We start from the raw sequence: 17,712 nt of genomic DNA, 5'->3' as shown, positions 1-17,712 counted from the left end.
CAGACGCAATGCACACAACACTAAATACTTCCTCCAAGCTAGCTAACCACTGTAGCTAGTATTGACATTATAATTAAATCACAATGGATTCGTTTCCATGAAACAGCTGCCTGTGTTAGCTGGCGAGTTAGTGCAGTGTCCTTAGCTAGCTATGTTGTGGTATCTAGCAAATATGCTAACGTTAGCTAGCTAAACATTTGGCTATGGGCTGGCACTGGCAGTATGGGATTATGGTGAGTGAATTAAATTGTTTCTTTGTCATCTTGCTAGGTTGTTATCTAGTAGTGGCCATCTGGCTAGTATCAACAAGGGCTTTCTACAAAATAGCAAAATTAGCGCAGATAGCTAGCTAGATAATATTGGAATCTAGACCATAAACTAAGCAACACACGCACATGCACAAACAAAAAACGCTACTGCCACCTTGGAGTATTTTAACAAGGCTGAAAACACAAAAGAGATTGCCTGGCGACACTCTGTACAGAGGTGCACCTACCGTACACGCTGTGTCTGAGCTATAACAGACCTCAAACTGTGCGATTGAATGCTTGCCACCATTCAACTATTTGCTCATAATCCACCACTAAAAGAGCGAAATGAGCTTTAAAAAGATTTATACTATGACACTTAAACCTTTGGTTAACTTTAGTATTGATGTCAGACTAAACAAGATTAAGATTTGTCAACAACGATAACAGTTAAATTGTCAAACAAACAAACAACAAAAAAATGCTCAATCGTACAGTACTAATAACAAAAAACGAAGAAAACAAAAAATGGAAGAAAACTGTTTAAGTTCATTTTCATCATTACAAAAATAAATTGAGGTTTGTTTTGTATTTGTACACTATATATTTTAAAAGGCAAGTGATGACTTACTGAACACTTATGTTTTTCATTGTACCTAGCATAGGAAAAGCTGTAAAAAGCTGTACATCAATATTACTCAAGCACCTCGACATACCAACGTTTTTGCAAATAACACTCATGTCTATGTTGATAGTAAAGAAAATGGTGAATGTGACAAACGAGGCAACAAAAGTTCCTCTCTGCGAAAAAAAATAAGTGATTAAGAATGATTATGGTGATAGTAAATAAAATAAAAAAATAAATAAAAAAATGAGTAGAATGGCGATGGGGATATACAGCGAATGAGCATACAGTATATGCCAGCAAATGAGGGCCATTCATTGGCTGAGCCATGGTAGTCTCTGTTGGGGTCTCTGTTGTGTCTCTGGGAGCTCATTCGCTGTCCAGTTTTTTATGGGGGGATTCTCTGGGAGCTTATTCACTATCTAGTTCCTTGTGGGGCAACGGAGGGCTGTCCCGTGTGGGCAGGAGGTCATAGTGACAGGGGATGTGGCTGTCTTTTGGTAGGTCGTACGGATCCAGGCCAAAGGGTCCTTGACCGTTGCTGTTCCCAGTTGAGCAGATGGCGTTGACAGTGGGCTCTGGAAATAGAAGCATTTTCAGAGTGAGCGTTAGCAAAATAGCAATGACATTACTTGTTTAAACTTTGGGGAAGCTACAGTACTTTCATCTGAGTTTGTCCTACAGAATCTGACAAAATAAAGTTTGGGGACCAGACAGGACCTTCAATGATCATAATGGATGGTTATAGGCTAAAAGCAAGAGAGAAAAAAATCCTACTGTTCCTCACCGACTTCGTAGACATTCTTATTGGTGGGGCTGGCATTGTTGATCTCGGCATTGGGAGGGTCTCGTCGCGTGGGTGACTTCATCTCAACGTAGCCGCACTCTACTTTGGGAATCAGGAGAGGCGGGTCCTTGATGGTGGCGTAGGGATTCTCTGAGCTGTTGAGGGAGCAGGAGCTGGCGTGATAGGGCATTCCCTTCACCAGGTCTGTGTGATAGAGAGAAGGAACAGTCAGAGATTCAAACTAACCAATTGTGACTGTGTGTTTTATTATGATATAATAAGAGCCTACCTGTCAGGGATTTTTCCATGTATCGTAGGTCCACTCCATAAGCTCCTGGTACATCAAAGAATTGTATGAAAATTACATAAGTATGCTATAATGATACATATGGTCATAGCTGCGGGAAGATGTTTTGAGTTGGGGGTGCTGGACAGGGGGGGTCGTTGTGAAAAAATAAGAACAATTTGTAACGCATTGTATGTATCTATAATCACATTTGCGTAGCATACAGTTGAGCAGATGCATTTCTGGGATTTCCACCCATGGGCATTTTGTTTTAGCAGGGTGTGGGAATTTGTATATCATTTACATGATAAAAGACATTAGCAGAATGTTTTTTAATACCACACAAATGGCCAAATGCAGGCTACTGTGCAACTCGCTGTTCAGGTAGGATGCAATTTTGGAACAATTTATATATTTTTTCGTATTTATTATCATTCGTTTTATCATTATTATTATTGTACATCATTGTTATTATTGTAGGCCTATTTATTAATCTAAAGCATTTCTTTAAATAGCCTATGCAAAACATGTTTTGTTTCATTCTGTTGATACATTTTCGTTAGCTAAATTAAGTTTGATCGGTCTTTTGAATTGTGTGTTCCGTATTGAGTTTAAGATAGGTTAGGCCTGTTGTAAAATAAATATAATTTGCTTATTGCTGTCATTTGTTGGGTACGGTAGGCACTAGCCTTTCTTGGTAATTGCTGTAATATAGCCTTTTAAAAACTTTTGTAAAGGTTTAAACTAGGTCGCAGGAGTTTCGTTCCATTATTTTTAGCCATTTTCTTTGGCCAAATGTAATGTTGTGTTTTCCGTGATATAATATCCTGATCGTATTTTCCCAATAAACAATGGCTTGACTTACTTTTGATATTACCTTAATAAAGTTTAGAATCTTTTGTGAAGGTTTAGTGTGGTGTGGCTATTAGCCTTTATACTGCAGGCCTATGATATGAAGGCAATGCGCACCGGCGCTCCAACTTTCTCAAACATCTGAACTTGAGGTGAAGAAGAATGTTTTAGGCCTACCAGAGTTACTCCTATAATCTAACAATATAATGTTTATCTTCATAAAAAAACATATTTGGATCCAAAATGAATCTTAAGGAATAAGAACAAAAATGTAAATGCAAAATGCAACAGTTTCAAAGATTTTACTGAGTTACAGTTCATATAAGAAAATCAGTCAATTGAAATACATTTATTAGGCCCTAATCTATGGATTTCACAAAATTTGAGAGAAATAAGTATAAATAAAATAGGATCTTATATTTAAGCTCATGAAACATGGGACCAACACTTTACATGTTGCGTTTATATTTTTGTTCAGTATATACACTACCGGTGAAATGTTTTAGAAAAGCTACTCATTCAAGAGTTTTTCTTTATTTTTACTATTTTCTACATTGTAGTATAAAAAGTGAATACATCAAAACTATGAAATAACACATATGGAATAATGTAGTAACCAAAAAAGTGTTAAATCAAAATATTTTTGATATTTAATATTCTTCAAAGTAGCCACCCTTTGCCTTGTTGACAGCTTTGCACACCCTTGGCTTTCTCTCAACCAGCTTCATGAGGTAGTCACCTGGAATGCATTTCAATTAACAGGTGTGCCTTGTTAAAAGTTAATTTGTGGAATGTATTTCCCCCTTAATGCGTTTAAGCCATTCAGTTGTGTTGTGACAAGGTAGGGGGGGTATACAGAAGATAGCCCTATTTGGTAAAAGACCAAGTTCATATTATGGCAAGAACTGCTCAAATAAGCAAAGAGAAACAACAGTCCATCATTACTTTAAGACAGTCAATCTGGAAAATGTCAAGAACTTTGAAAGTTTCTTCAAGTGCAGTCGCAAAAACTATCAAGCGCTATGATGAAACTGGCTCTCATGAGGACCGCCACATGAAAGGAAGACCCAGAGTTACCTCTGCTGCAGAGGATAAGTTCATTAGAGTTAAACGCACCTCAGAAATTGCAGCCCAAATAAATGCTTCACAGAGTTAAAGTAACAGACACATCTCAACATCAACTGTTCAGAGGAGACTGCATGAATCAGGCCTTCATGGTCGAATTGCTGCAAAGAAACCACTACTAAAGGACACCAATAAGAAGAAGATACTTGGTTGGGCCAAGAAACACAAACAATGGACATTAGACCAGTGGAAATCTGTCCTTTGGTCTGATGAGTCCAAATGTGAGATTTTTGGATCCAACTGCCGTGTCTTTGTGAGACGTAGAGTAGGTGAACGGATGATCTCCGTATGTGTGGTTCCCACCGTGAAGCATGGAGGAGGTGTGATGGTGTGGGGGTGCTTTGCTGGTGACACTGTCTGTGATTTATTTATTTAGAATTCAAGGCACACTTAACTGGAGTTGCCCATCCCTGCTCCAAAGGAAGGGAACAAGGACTACACATATTCAAGATATGGCTTCCTATAGTGGTCCTCTAGCCCCAGCCCCTGCTAGACCTTGATATGTTTCTGGCAGTGTTAGGAAGAAGATTGTGATCCTGGTGGTTGGTTTTGTGTACTTGGTGTATCATCTAAAGCCCCTCATAGGGCCTGATCAGAGTGGAACCTAAACACATAGCCAGGAAGAAAACAAAGAGCTGAAGAAACAATAGTTTAAAGGGATACTTCAGGATTATGGCAAAGAGGCCCTTTATCAACTTCCCCAGAGTCAGATGAACTCTTTGATACCATTTTTATGTCTCTGCGTGCAGTGACTGGATGTCTATGGGTATCTGCTAGCATTTGACACATATCTATTTGAGACATTTTTTTATCACTTGTTAAACAAAATCTCTTTCTCTCAGCAATTGTATTAGTATAAAATAATAAAATGTTCCCTTTTTTTTTTAGCTCCGGATTTGTAGCTCCGTATTTGTATGATTTATTTCATCCAGTCTTTTTTGGTCATCTTTATCGAGGGTGCCAATAATTTTGGACCTGACTGCATCTGCTCTTCTCTTAACAGTGATACATCTTGAGCTGGTGATAAATTGTTGTTTATGGGGGTACATTTACAGGGGGGTGCTAAAGGGAGGTACAACACCAAACCCCCACCCCCTCACCCCCTCAGCAGGTGGACAGGATTTTATTTACTGTACTCTGTCCCGAATCTAATCAGATACTTCCACACACCCCGGGTTTCCTGTTGACTGGAGCGCAATCTACTGATGTGCACAAACACCCACCATAAATAAACCACGCACATTCAATATTCACATATTCAAATATCCTGCAGGAAATGGGACAGAAATACAGCTGTACACATACAACGGAGCACACGTGTGTGTGATGTTTAGTGCCTTAAAAACCAGGCTCTAGTAATAAAAGGTAAACTAAAACACAAACACTGTAGCATTGCTATCATTTGTTTACACGCATGATACTGTGGAGAAAACCTTTTGTACAGTCAACTCGCACAGACAGACACACACACACACACACCCCGTCCCACACCCAAATACACACACAGTGTGGCTGTCTCCATCCCTGTCCTCTTGGGGGTTAGGTCCAGTGCGCCATGACCTCTGACCTCTGGGTCAGGGTCAAGAGGGCGTCTGACTGACTGCTCAAAGATGCCCCCCTGCCCCCCCACACTCTGGTGGTCTAGCCTAAGATAAAAGATACAGTTGGTGTGTATCGTGTGTGCATGTGTGTATGCATGCGCATGAGTGTGACATAGCGTTGCCTCTTGAAAACAGAGAGACCAGTGAAGTCTATGCAGCCCCATCCGTCAGCCATATAGCTGAGCTCAGTCCAGCCAAGCCAACCAGAGACAGCCTCATCTTTACATTAGGGCTATATAGCTAGCTACCTCCTGTTTACCTAAATGCAAAAGTGCCAACACAGAGGCTGCATCCCCAATTGACCATTTCCCATTATAGTGCCCTGCTTTGCACTGCTTTTGACCAGGGCCCATAGGGAATCCCTGGTCAAAAGCAGTGCACTATAAAGGGAATAGGGTGCCATTTGGGATGTGGCTATATTGATTCCTGCTGTTTATGCATGTAATCTTCTTTTGAATAATTCACACAGTCCTTTTATAGAGTAGTAAATCAATGACCTCCTCCCTGCCTGTGCCTCCCGTTCAGTCAGAGGAGCGGGACTCATAACTCCTCACTACAGAGGGTAGGGGGTAGAGGCGGGTGAAGGAGGACAGAGGGCATTGCCGATGAAGTCAACAAACTCTTTTTGGAGTTTTTACTCCACCACCCTCTCTAGTCTACATTCTCTGTTACATGGTATCAGGGTGTTGCTAATTGCTCGCGCTGCCAAAATCCTCGACCATTGCTATTAGAACTTCCTGGATGGTTATAAGGCCCTTCACCGCCTTCATTTCGGCAAATCTGACCACGACTCCATTTTGCTCCTCCCTTCCTATAGGCAGAAACTCAAACAGGAAATACCCGTGCTAAGGACTATTCAACGCTGGTCTGACCAATCGGAATCCACGCTTCAAGACTGTTTTGATCACGCGGACTGGGATATGTTCCAGATAGCTTCCAAAAATAATTTTTACGAATACACTGAAACGGTGACTGAGTTTATCAGGAAGTGTACAGGTGATGTTGTACCCACTGTGACTATTAAAACCTACCCTAACCAGAAGCCGTGGATAGATGGCAGTATTCGTGCCAATCTGAAAGCGCGAACCACCACATTCAACCATGGCAAGGTGACTGGGAATATGGCAGAATACAAACAGTGTAGCTACTCACTCCGCAAGGCAATTAAACTGGCAAAACATCAGTATAGAGACAAAGTGGAGTCGCAATTCAACGGCTCAGACACGAGACGTATGTGGCAGGTTCTACAGACAATCACGGATTACAAAAGGAAAACCAGCCACGTCGCGGACACCGACGTCTTGCTTCCAGACAAGCTAAACACCTTCTTCGCCCGATTTGAGGATAACACAATGTAGAAAATAGTAAAAATAAAGAAAAACCCTTGAATAAGTAGGTGTGTCCAAACTTTTGACTGGTACAGTATATAATCAGTTTTTGAGTTGATGCATATCATATCCCGTTTACAATAACCCGCAAAAGCTTGTATCCCGGTTATGAGAAACCTGGATAAGATGCCTGGGATATGCTGATCTTAGACAGGATGCCGTGGCATGTAAACATCTTATCCCGTTTACTGTTGTTTTTTCCGGTCTGCGCAGGCTCATTTTCGCATATCATGGGTTTTTTGTGATGTTTTCATATGATCGTCAAACAAATCACTTCAAAAAGTATGCTACCTGCACAGTACGATCCACCATAATAATTCCATCATACAGTGCATTCGGAAAGTATTCAGACCCTTGACGTTTTACACATTTTGTTACGTTACAGCCTTATTCTAAAATGAATTAAATACATTTATTTCACATCAATCTACACACAATACCCCATAATGACAAAGCGAAAACAGGTTTGTAGACATTCTTGCAAATTCATTAAAAATAAATTTACATAAGTATTCAGACCCTTTGCTATGAGACTCAAAAATAAGCTAAGGTGCATCCTGTTTCCATTGATCAGCCTTGAGATATTTCTACAACTTGTCCACTTGTGGTAAATTCAATATATTGGACAGGCACACATCTGTCTATATAAGGTTCCACAGTTGACAGTGCATGTCAGACCAAAACCAAGCCATGAGGTTGAAGGAATTGTCCGTAGAGCTCCGAGACAGGATTGTGTCGAGGCACAGATCTGAGGAAGGGTACCAAAAAATGTCTGCAGCATTGAAGGTCCCCAAGAACATGGTGGCCACCATCATTCTTAAATGGAAAAAGTTTGGAATCACCAAGACTCTTCCTAGAGCTGGCCGCCCGGCCAAACTGAGGAATCGGGGGAGAAGGGCCTTGGTCAGGGAGGTGACCAAGAACCCGATGGTGACTCTGACAGAGCTCCAGAGTTTCTCTGTGGAGATGGGAGAAACTTCCAGAAGGCCAACCATCTCTGCAGCACTCCACAAATTAGGCCTTTATGGTAGAGTGGCCAGACGGAAGCAACTCCTCAGTAAAAGGCACATGACAGCTCGCTTGGAGTTTGCCAAAAGGCACCTATAGGACTCTCAGACCAGGAGAAACAAGATTCTCTGGTCTGATGAAACCAAGATTGAACTCTTTGGCCTGAATGCCAAGCGTCACGTCTGGAGGAAACCTGGCACCATCCCTACGGTAAAACATGGTGGTGGCAGCATTATGCTGTGGGGATGTTTTTCAGTGGCAGGGACTGGGAGACTAGTCAGGGTTGAGGGAAAGATGAACTGAGCAAAGTACAGAGAGATCCTTGATGAAAACCTGCTCCAGAGCGATCAAGACCTCAGACTGGGGCGAAGTTTCACCTTCCAACAGGACAACGACCCTAAGCACATAGCCAAGACAACGCAGGAATCCGCTTTGGGACAAGTCTCTGAATGTCCTTGAGTGGCCCAGCCAGAGCCCGGACTTGATTCCAATTGAACATCTCTGGAGAGACCTGAAAATAGCTGTGCAGCAACGCTCCCCATCAAACCTGACTGAGCTTGAGAGGATCTGCAGAGAAGAATGGGAGAAACTCCCCAAATACAGGTGTGCCAAGTTTATAGCGTCTTCATACCCAACAAGACTTGAGGCTGTAATCGCTGCCAAAGGTGCTTCAACAAAGTACTGAGTAAAGGGTCTGAATACTTATGTAAATGTGACATTTCATTTTCATTATTTATTTATTTCAAAACATTTTAAAAACGTGTTTTTGCTTTGTCATTATGGGGTATTGTGTGTAAATTGATGAGGGAAAAAAACAACTTAATTAATGTTAGAATAAGGTGGTAACGTAACAAAATGTGGAAAAAGTCTAGGGGTCTGAATACTTTCCGAATGCACTGTAATTCATTTTGCTGATACTCCATACTGGACCGTATTGCCTACTGGCTACCTTCACCCCTAATTTAGACACGTTTCTGCTTATAATTTCTGAAATTTGGTAGACCATATTATAGTCTAATTTCCAACATTCTGTAGGCCATTTGTTTGTCAACTATAGTTATATACATGCAGCTTCTCTTCTGTCATAACTTGTTGCCCCAGAAGATTAAATAAAGTAGTGCTCACCAGAATAATTTCTTACATCGATACAATGAATGCATTAGTAATCTAGTTAACACCAGTAAAGTTGTCTGTTTCATTTAGGTACCGGGGAGAAAATTAAATAACTCCGAAACAGTGGAAAGATTGATCCTGTGCAAAATGTCCAATGCCATCAGTTTGACCGGATTTAAGGAAATGAAAAGTTGATAAAACGATGAAACACATCTCTGATAAGACTTCAGTTTGTCTTGGGTGAATATTTTATGTGGTTGAAATATTGTCTGCTTGCATAACAGTGTCAAAGATAACACATTACACATGTATTTGCATTTTCTCAAGAGATGCTGAAAGCAAGAAATCATATTTCTCCACTCCTGCTCCCGAGACAAAATCTACATTTGTTATATAATTTAACTGCAAGAAATACATAATTCTGCAGGAGTTAATATTATATGACGCTACATGTGAGAGGTTATAGGCCTACAGTCAGTGTCCATATTTCAGTTACTATTCCATTTAACCCATATGAACTTAAATTAGGAATATTCTGTTTATTTATGGGTACAGGGATACTCATGAGCGGGATATCAAAGGTGCATGTAAACAGCTTATCATGAATCAGACCTTAAGCGGAATGTGAACTACTATCCAGAATACTGTGTGCATGTAAACGTGGTCACTGACTCACCCGTAGATGAAGCCTAGATTACTCACAGGTGATGGCTGATGCGCTTGTGACAATAGCCTAGCTCAAAATAAGCTACTTTGAAAAACAGTGCTGTTCCCTCAGAATCGCTCAAAAGTAGTTGAATTTTTGGGGGGCTTCTACAGATAGATTAGTCTACTCTTTTCAGCAGTAGGTACAGTGGGGAGAACAAGTATTTGATACACTACCGATTTTGCAGGTTTTCCTACTTACAAAGCATGTAGAGGTCTGTAATGTTTACCATAGGTACACTTCAACTGTGAGAGACGGAATATAAAACAAAAATCCAGAAAATCACATTGTATGATTTTTAAGTAATTATTTTGCATTTTATTGCATGACATTAGTATTTGATCACCTACCAACCAGTAAGAATTCCGGCTCTCACAGACCTGTTAGTTTTTCTTTAAGAAGCCCTCCTGTTCTCCACTCATTACCTGTATTAACTGCACCTGTTTGAACTTGTTACCTGTATAAAAGACACCTGTCCACACACTCAATCAAACAGACTCCAACCTCTCCACAATGGCCAAGACCAGAGAGCTGTGTAAGGACATCGGGGATAAAATTGTAGACCTGCACAAGGCTGGGATGGGCTACAGGACAATAGGCAAGCAGCTTGGTGAGAAGGCAACAACTGTTGGCGCAATTATTAGAAAATGGAAGAAGTTCAAGATGACGGTCAATCACCCTCGGTCTGGGGCTCCAAGCAAGATCTCACCTCGTGGGGCATCAATGATCATGAGGAAGGTGAGGGATCAGCCCAGAACTACATGGCAGGACCTGGTCAATGACCTGAAGAGAGCTGGGACCACAGTCTCAAAGAAAACCATTAGTAACACACTACGCCGTCATGGATTAAAATCCTGCAGCGCACGCAAGGTCCCCCTGCTCAAGCCAGCGCATGTCCAGGCCCGTCTGAAGTTTACCAATGACCATCTGGATGATCCAGAGGAGGAATGGGAGAAGGTAATGTGGTCTGATGAGACAAAAATATAGCTTTTTGGTCTAAACTCCACTCGCCGTGTTTGGAGGAAGAAGAAGGATGAGTACAACCCCAAGAACACCATCCCAACCGTGAAGCAAGGAGGTGGAAACATCATTCTTTGGGGATGCTTTTCTGCAAAGGGGACAGGACGACTGCACCGTATTGAGGGGAGGATGGATGGGGCATTGTATCGCGAGATCTTGGCCAACAACCTCCTTCCCTCAGTAAGAGCATTGAAGATGGGTCGTGGCTGGGTCTTCCAGCATGACAACGACCCAAAACACACAGCCAGGGCAACTAAGGAGTGGCTCCATAAGAAGCATATAATATAATATAATATAATATAATATGCCATTTAGCAGACGCTTTTATCCAAAGCGACTTACAGTCATGCGTGCATCCATTTTTGTGTATGGGTGGTCCCGGGGATCGAACCCACTACCTTGGCGTTACAAGCGCCGTGCAAGGTCCTCTGTAGTGGCCTAGCCAGTCTCCAGACCTGAACCCAATAGAACATCTTTGGAGGGAGCTGAAAGTCCGTATTGCCCGCGACAACCCCGGAACCTGAAGGATCTGGAGAAGGTCTGTTTGGAGGAGTGGGCCAAAATCCCTGCTGCATTGTGTGCAAACCTGGTCAAGACCTACAGGAAACGTATGATCTCTGTAATTGCAAACAAAGGTTTCTGTACCAAATATTAAGTTCTGCTTTTCTGATGTATCAAATACTTATGTTATGCAATAAAATGCAAATTAATTACTTACAAATCATACAATGTGATTTTCTGGATTTTTGTTTTAGATTCCGTCTCTCACAGTTGAAGTGTACCTATGATAAAAATTACAGACTTTTACATGCTTTGTAAGTAGGAAAACCTGCAAAATCGGCAGTGTATCAAATACTTGTTCTCCCCACTGTATTTGCTTTCCGAACGGTATGACTACGTTTTTCTCTGGATTGTATTTTGAGATTTGTGAAAAGCAAGTTGACAGCCGCAACCAACCATAGAAATATAATCCATAGATGGCAGTTCCCATTCAAGTCAGGACTGGCAGCCATTGCTAGTGTACCCATGAGTTTAAGAGTCAAAGTGCCAGGGTTAGAGATTCCAAAATCCTTCTATGGATTATATGTCTATGGCCACATTTTACATTTACATTTTAGTCATTTAGCAGACGCTCTTATCCCGAGCGACTTACAGTTAGTTAGTGCATACATTCTTTCATTTTTTTCATACCCCTGTGGGAATCGAACCCACAACCCTGGCGTTGCAAACGCCATGCTCTATCAACTGAGCTACATCCCTGCCGGCCATTCCCTCCCTTACCCTGGGCCAATTGCGCGCCGCCCCATGGGTCTCCCGGTCGCGGCCGGCTACGACAGAGCCTGGATTCGAACCAGGATCTCTAGTGGCCACTGCGCCACTCGGGAGATGCAAGAATGCAAGAAGCTGCTCTATATTTGGCACGCACGCCGCCCAAATTGCAGTCTTCACAACTGTAAGTGCTTGAAATAAAACTTCATCCGCAGCAAATTTTTTTGAAGCTATTGATCCTCTGTGGCTAAATTATGCTCTCTGGTGTAGTATTTTGAATGATTTTAGGTATGTCTGTTCAGACAGGAGTAATATAATTTTTTGAAATCTTTTTTATATATATATAATTTCAATTTATAAACTTATTTCAATTTATTAGGGCCCCTACTTCACACGGCTATGCAAACAGTATTTAATCTACTTACTTTAAAAATAAGTGTGAGATATGTTTCTCTGTGCGTGTGTGTGTGTGTGTGTGTGTCATGGTGTGTCTTCTCACCCAGTTCGTTGAAGCAGCCACCATGTTTCCAGTCGGCAGGCAGGGTTACAGTGTGGTCCACAATGGGAGGCCTCTTCCTCTGGTCCACGTTCTTCAGGTTCACAAACAACTGGTTATTCTTAGCCTGAAATATATCCCAAAACACTGGGGTTATGGTAATGATCCAGGCTTATAACACATTGTATGGAATTACTGATCATTATCATTTTTGTTGTGGAAAAATGCTATTAGACACCTACAGTACATTATATTCATATATACAGGACTATATATCAGTACCAGTAAATAAGCATTCCAGGTGAAGCTGGTTGAGAGAATGCCAAGAGTGCGCAACGCTGTCATCAAGACAAGGGGTGGCTATTTGTTTAACACATCTTTGGTTACTACATGATTCCATATGTGTTTTTTCATAGTTTTGATGTCTTCACTATTATTCTATTAAGTAAAAAATAGTACAAATAAAGAAAAACCCTTGAATGAGTAGGTGTGTCCAAACTTTTGACTGGTACTGTATATGATTCCATCAAATAAAATCTAAAATGGATTATATTTTATTAATCACTTTTAACCCCTCTTAAAAATGTAGTTTAATAGGGAGGGTTTGTAAGTGGTATACTCCAGGAAGTAGTGAACTCACTACTCAGTGAAGCAGCGAATATACCATGAAGCTGAGCTCTTCATCACAAGTCCATTAAAGAGGTCTCACCTTTCCATAGGGCAGGTTGTTGACATGTGGGGGACTGGTGCACTGGGTCAGAGTGTGGTAACTGGGGTTGGAGAAGTAGTTGCTGTTGGGATGTCTGGGTGTCTGACTTGTTTGTGGCAGTGCTGCATCTGAAAGAGATAGAGATAGACTGCTTAGTTAAGTCAAAACTAAAACAGCATTCATCAAAAGTATAGCCACATTAGAATATATGGAAGTTAGGGTCAGTGCCTATTAATTTCCGGTGCAATAGGGATTTGAAGGGCTATTTAAATGTATTTACTGAACTGAGCAGGAAAAAAACTATTTTCACAGTACTGTAATGGTTATTTAATTTGACCACAGGATACAAGTATACACAATTTAATTGAACCTGTAGATAAAAGATGAAGCTATAGTACTACCAAATCTGGTCCCATGGGCCGGGGCATCACTATGGAAATGGTGCCCATGCTTACCGGCAATGGTGTAGTCTGCGGTGATGCGCATGGCAGGCGTGTAGGTGACAGCAGGCATGGTGGGCTCCTTGCCCTTCTGCTTCTTTCTGTAGACGATGAAGAGGAAGAGGAGGAAGATAACCAGCAACACCAGGATGATGATACCCGCAATGGTACTGATCTGGTAGGAGTCCACAGGCACGGCAGCACTGGTCAGGCTGTTGGGGTTGCCCGCGATCACCACACCGGCTATGTAGGGGAAGAAGGAGAGAGTGGTTAGGACTACAATGAGGGAAAAAAGTAATTGATCCCCTGCTGATTTTGTACATTTGCCCACTGACAAAGAAATGATCAGTCTATAATTTTAATGGTAGGTTTATTTGAACAGTGAGAGACAGAATAACAACAAAAAAATCCAGAAAAAAGCATGTCAAAAATGTAATAAATTGATTTGCATTTTAATGAGAGAAATAAGTATTTCACCCCTCTGCAAAACATGACTTAGTACTTAGTGGCAAAACCCTTGTTGACAATCACAGACGTCAGACGTTTCTTGTAGTTGGCCACCAGGTTTTCACACATCTCAGGAGGGATTTTGTTCCACTCCTTTTTGCAGATCTTCTCCAAGTCATTAAGGTTTCGAGGCTGACGTTTGGCAACTCGAACCTTCAGCTCCCTCCACAGAATTTCTATGGGATTAAGGTCTGGAGACTGGCTAGGCCACTCCAGGACCTTAATGTGCTTCTTCTTGAGCCACTCCTTTGTTGCCTTGGCTGTGTGTTTTGGGTCATTGTCATGCTTGAATACCCATCCACGACCCATTTTCAATGCCCTGGCTGAGGGAAGGAGGTTCTCACCCAAGATTTAACGGTACATGGCCCTGTCCATTGTCCCTTTGATGCGGTGAAGTTGTCCTGTCCCCTTAGCAGAAAAACACCCCCAAAGCATAATGTTTCCACCTCCATGTTTGACGGTGTGGATGGTGTTCTTGGGGTCATAGGCAGCATTCCTCCTCCTCCAAACACAGCGAGTTGAGTTGAGGCCAAAGAGCTCGATTTTGGTCTCATCTGACCACAACACTTTCACCCAGTTCTCCTCTGAATCATTCAGATGTTCATTGGCAAACTTCAGACGGCCCTATATATGTGCTTTCTTCAACAGGGGGACCTTGCGGGCGCTGCAGGATTTCAGTCCTTCACGGCGTAGTGTGTTACCAATTGTTTTCTTGGTGACTATGGTCCCAGCTGCCTTGAGATCATTGGGCTCCCGAGAGGCGCAGCGGTCTAAGGCACTGCATCTCCGTGCTTGAGGCATCACTACAGACCCCCTGGTTCGATTCCAGACTGTATCACAACCGGCCGTGATTGGGAGTCCCATAGGGCGGCGCACAATTGGCCCAGCGTCATCCGGGTTTGGCCAGTGTAAGCCGTCATTGTAAATAAGAATTTGTTCTTAACTGACTTGCCTAGTTAAATAAAGGGGAAATAAAAAATATAAAAAATTGGCAAGATCCTCCCGTGTAGTTCTGGGCTGATTCCTCACCGTTCTCATGATCATTGCAACTCCATGAGGTGAGATCTTGCATGGAGCCCCAGGCCGAGGGAGATTGACAGTTATTTTGTGTTTCTTCCATTTGCGAATAATCACACCAACTGTTGTCACCTTCTCACCAAGCTGCTTGGCGATGGTCTTGTAGCCCATTCCAGCCTTGTGTAGGTCTACAATCTTGTCCCTGACATCCTTGGAGAGCTCTTTGGTCTTGGCCATGGTGGAGAGTTTGGAATCTGATTGATTGATTGCTTCTGTGGACAGGTGTCTTTTATATAGGTAACAAGCTGAGATTAGGAGCACTCCCTTTAAGAGTGTGCTCCTAATCTCAGCTCGTTACCTGTATAAAAGACACCTGGGAGCCAGAAATCTTTCTGATTGAGAGGGGGTCAAATACTTATTTCCTGCATTAAAATGCAAATAAATTCATAACATTTTTGACATGCGTTTTTCTGGATTTTTTTGTTTGTTATTCTGTCTCACTGTTCAAATAAACCTAACATTCAAATTATAGACTGTTCATTTATTTGTCAGTGGGCAAACGTACAAAATCAGCAGGGGATCAAATACTTGTTTCCCTCTCTGTAGGTCATTTTCTATTACACTCAACTTTATTCGTCCTCTCAGAAGGTATTGTTAGGGTACAATACCATAATGCTACTTATCCTACTCTTACAGATTTGTAAGGGGACACTAGCAAGGGCCTAGTGGTAGGGGCTATGGATCAGTTTGTTAAGGGACAGTATATTGATATTATACTTGGAGCAGCAGTAACGTGTCCGGCTCTGATCCCAAAGGTGCCAGGTTTGAATCACGCCTCGGAACCTTTCACCGCTCACCCAAAACGCCGCACTGGTGTCGAAAGGGGGATTCGAACCAGTCTTAACAACAGCAGATTTATAACAATATGTAAAGATACTTGTTCTACCCCCCCCAAAAAAACAAAAAAAATTATAATAAGGATACTCATTCTCACCTTGGTCACACCTCACTCCCTTCCAGCCGGGGTTGCAGTAGCATGTGCCGGTCATATGATCACAGGTGGAGTTGTTGAGACAGTCGCACACCTGACGACAGCCATAACCATAGGAACCAGGGGGGCATTCTGAGAGCAGGCAAGAGGCACAGACACATTTTTATTTAACCTTTATTTTTATCAGGGAGTCATACTGAGACCAAGGTCTCTTTTACAGATGAGCCCTGAATTACATAAATTACACATCAAAATATATATACAAAATGCAAGCAGAAAGAAAAACATGGTCACAAAAAACAAACACATTCATCAGTAATATGGCCCTCAATCAGCTTCCTAAATTGCCCTAGGGGCACCAAAATATCAAATTTAAGAAGACTTTTAAAAATTGTCGCCCATAAAAAAGCGCAGTGCGCTATGATAAACTGCATCTAATGGCTTTAATGAAGTGGCAGCTGCATTCATATACATGTAGATGATGTCGCCATAGTCTAGGACCTAATAAACTGCTTTCTACTATTTAGCGAGAGGAAGGACTTATTTCTATAGAAGAAGCCCATTTTTAATCTCAGCTCAATTCATTGGAAATGATTTGGAAAGGCTGTCTATATAAGGGCCCAAAGTTGACCGTGCATTTCATGAGCAGAAACCAAGCCATGAGGTCGAAGAAATTGTCCGTAGAGCTCAGAGACAGGATTGTGTCGAGGCACAGATCTGGGGTAGGGTACCAAAAAATTCTGCAGCATTGAAGGTCCTAAAGAACACAGTGGCCTCCATCATTCTTAAATGGAAGAAGTTTGGAACCACCAAGACTCTTCCGAGAGCTGGCCGCTCAGCCAAACTAAGCAATTGGGGGAGAAGGGCCTTGGTCAGGCAGATGACCAAGAACCCGATGGTCACGCTGACAGAGCTCCAGAGTTCATCTGTGGAGATGGGAAAACATTCCAGAAGGACAACCATCTCTGCAGCACTGTTAGGCTATGGTTCAACCCAGCACTCAGAGAAACAACACGACAAAGGGAGTGGAAGAAACAAAAATATTTAATCAAAGTAAAAATTGTCTTAGTCCAAAAACAACTGAAGTAAAGGAACAGAGTGGGCTAGTCGGCTCCGGAGGAAGGAGAGGCTGAGGCAGGCAGGCAGGCAGGCAGGCAGGCAGGCAGGCAGACCGACAGGCAGGAAGGCAGGCAGGTTTGGGAGATATGTCCAAAACGCTCTGGTAAGAACAACGATCTGGCGCCGGTGGAGAGCCATGCCCAGGAATAAGTAGTGCAGGTTGATGAGAGAATAGGATGCAGCTGCGTAGGCAGGAATCACTGGAAACAACCCGCAGCTGCACAGGAGAGGCAGATCCTGAGCACGCCCCTGATCCACTCCAGACACACCCACATAAAGGGGACAAACACACATACAGATACAACAGAAAAAGAGGGGACAAAACAAGGAGGAAGGGAAACAGAAAAGGGAGAGACAAGCTGCCCACATAACAGTACCCCCCTCAATGGTCGCCACCTGGCGACC

General features: G+C 42.3%; 1 protein-coding gene across 1 annotated transcript in view; it reads right to left on the bottom strand.

Annotated features, from left to right (window-relative positions):
• Positions 1-376: 376 nt before the first annotated feature.
• Positions 377-17,712, bottom strand: part of LOC121541401 (multiple epidermal growth factor-like domains protein 10) — a 199,420-nt gene continuing 182,084 nt past the window's right edge. Inside the window, exons 19-25 of the mRNA XM_041850387.2 lie at positions 16,192-16,320; positions 13,689-13,916; positions 13,234-13,361; positions 12,528-12,651; positions 1,950-1,994; positions 1,661-1,864; positions 377-1,451 (exon numbers count right to left, since the gene is read on the bottom strand). Coding sequence (XP_041706321.2) covers positions 1,285-1,451; positions 1,661-1,864; positions 1,950-1,994; positions 12,528-12,651; positions 13,234-13,361; positions 13,689-13,916; positions 16,192-16,320 — 1,025 coding nt within the window. The 3' untranslated portion in view covers positions 377-1,284. The remainder of the gene's footprint in view (positions 1,452-1,660; positions 1,865-1,949; positions 1,995-12,527; positions 12,652-13,233; positions 13,362-13,688; positions 13,917-16,191; positions 16,321-17,712) is intronic.

The sequence above is a fragment of the Coregonus clupeaformis genome, chromosome 27 (assembly GCF_020615455.1).
Source record: "Coregonus clupeaformis isolate EN_2021a chromosome 27, ASM2061545v1, whole genome shotgun sequence".
NCBI lineage: Eukaryota > Metazoa > Chordata > Actinopteri > Salmoniformes > Salmonidae > Coregonus > Coregonus clupeaformis.
The sequence above is the reverse complement of the archived record's forward strand: the minus strand, read 5'-3'. Positions and strand labels throughout refer to the sequence as shown.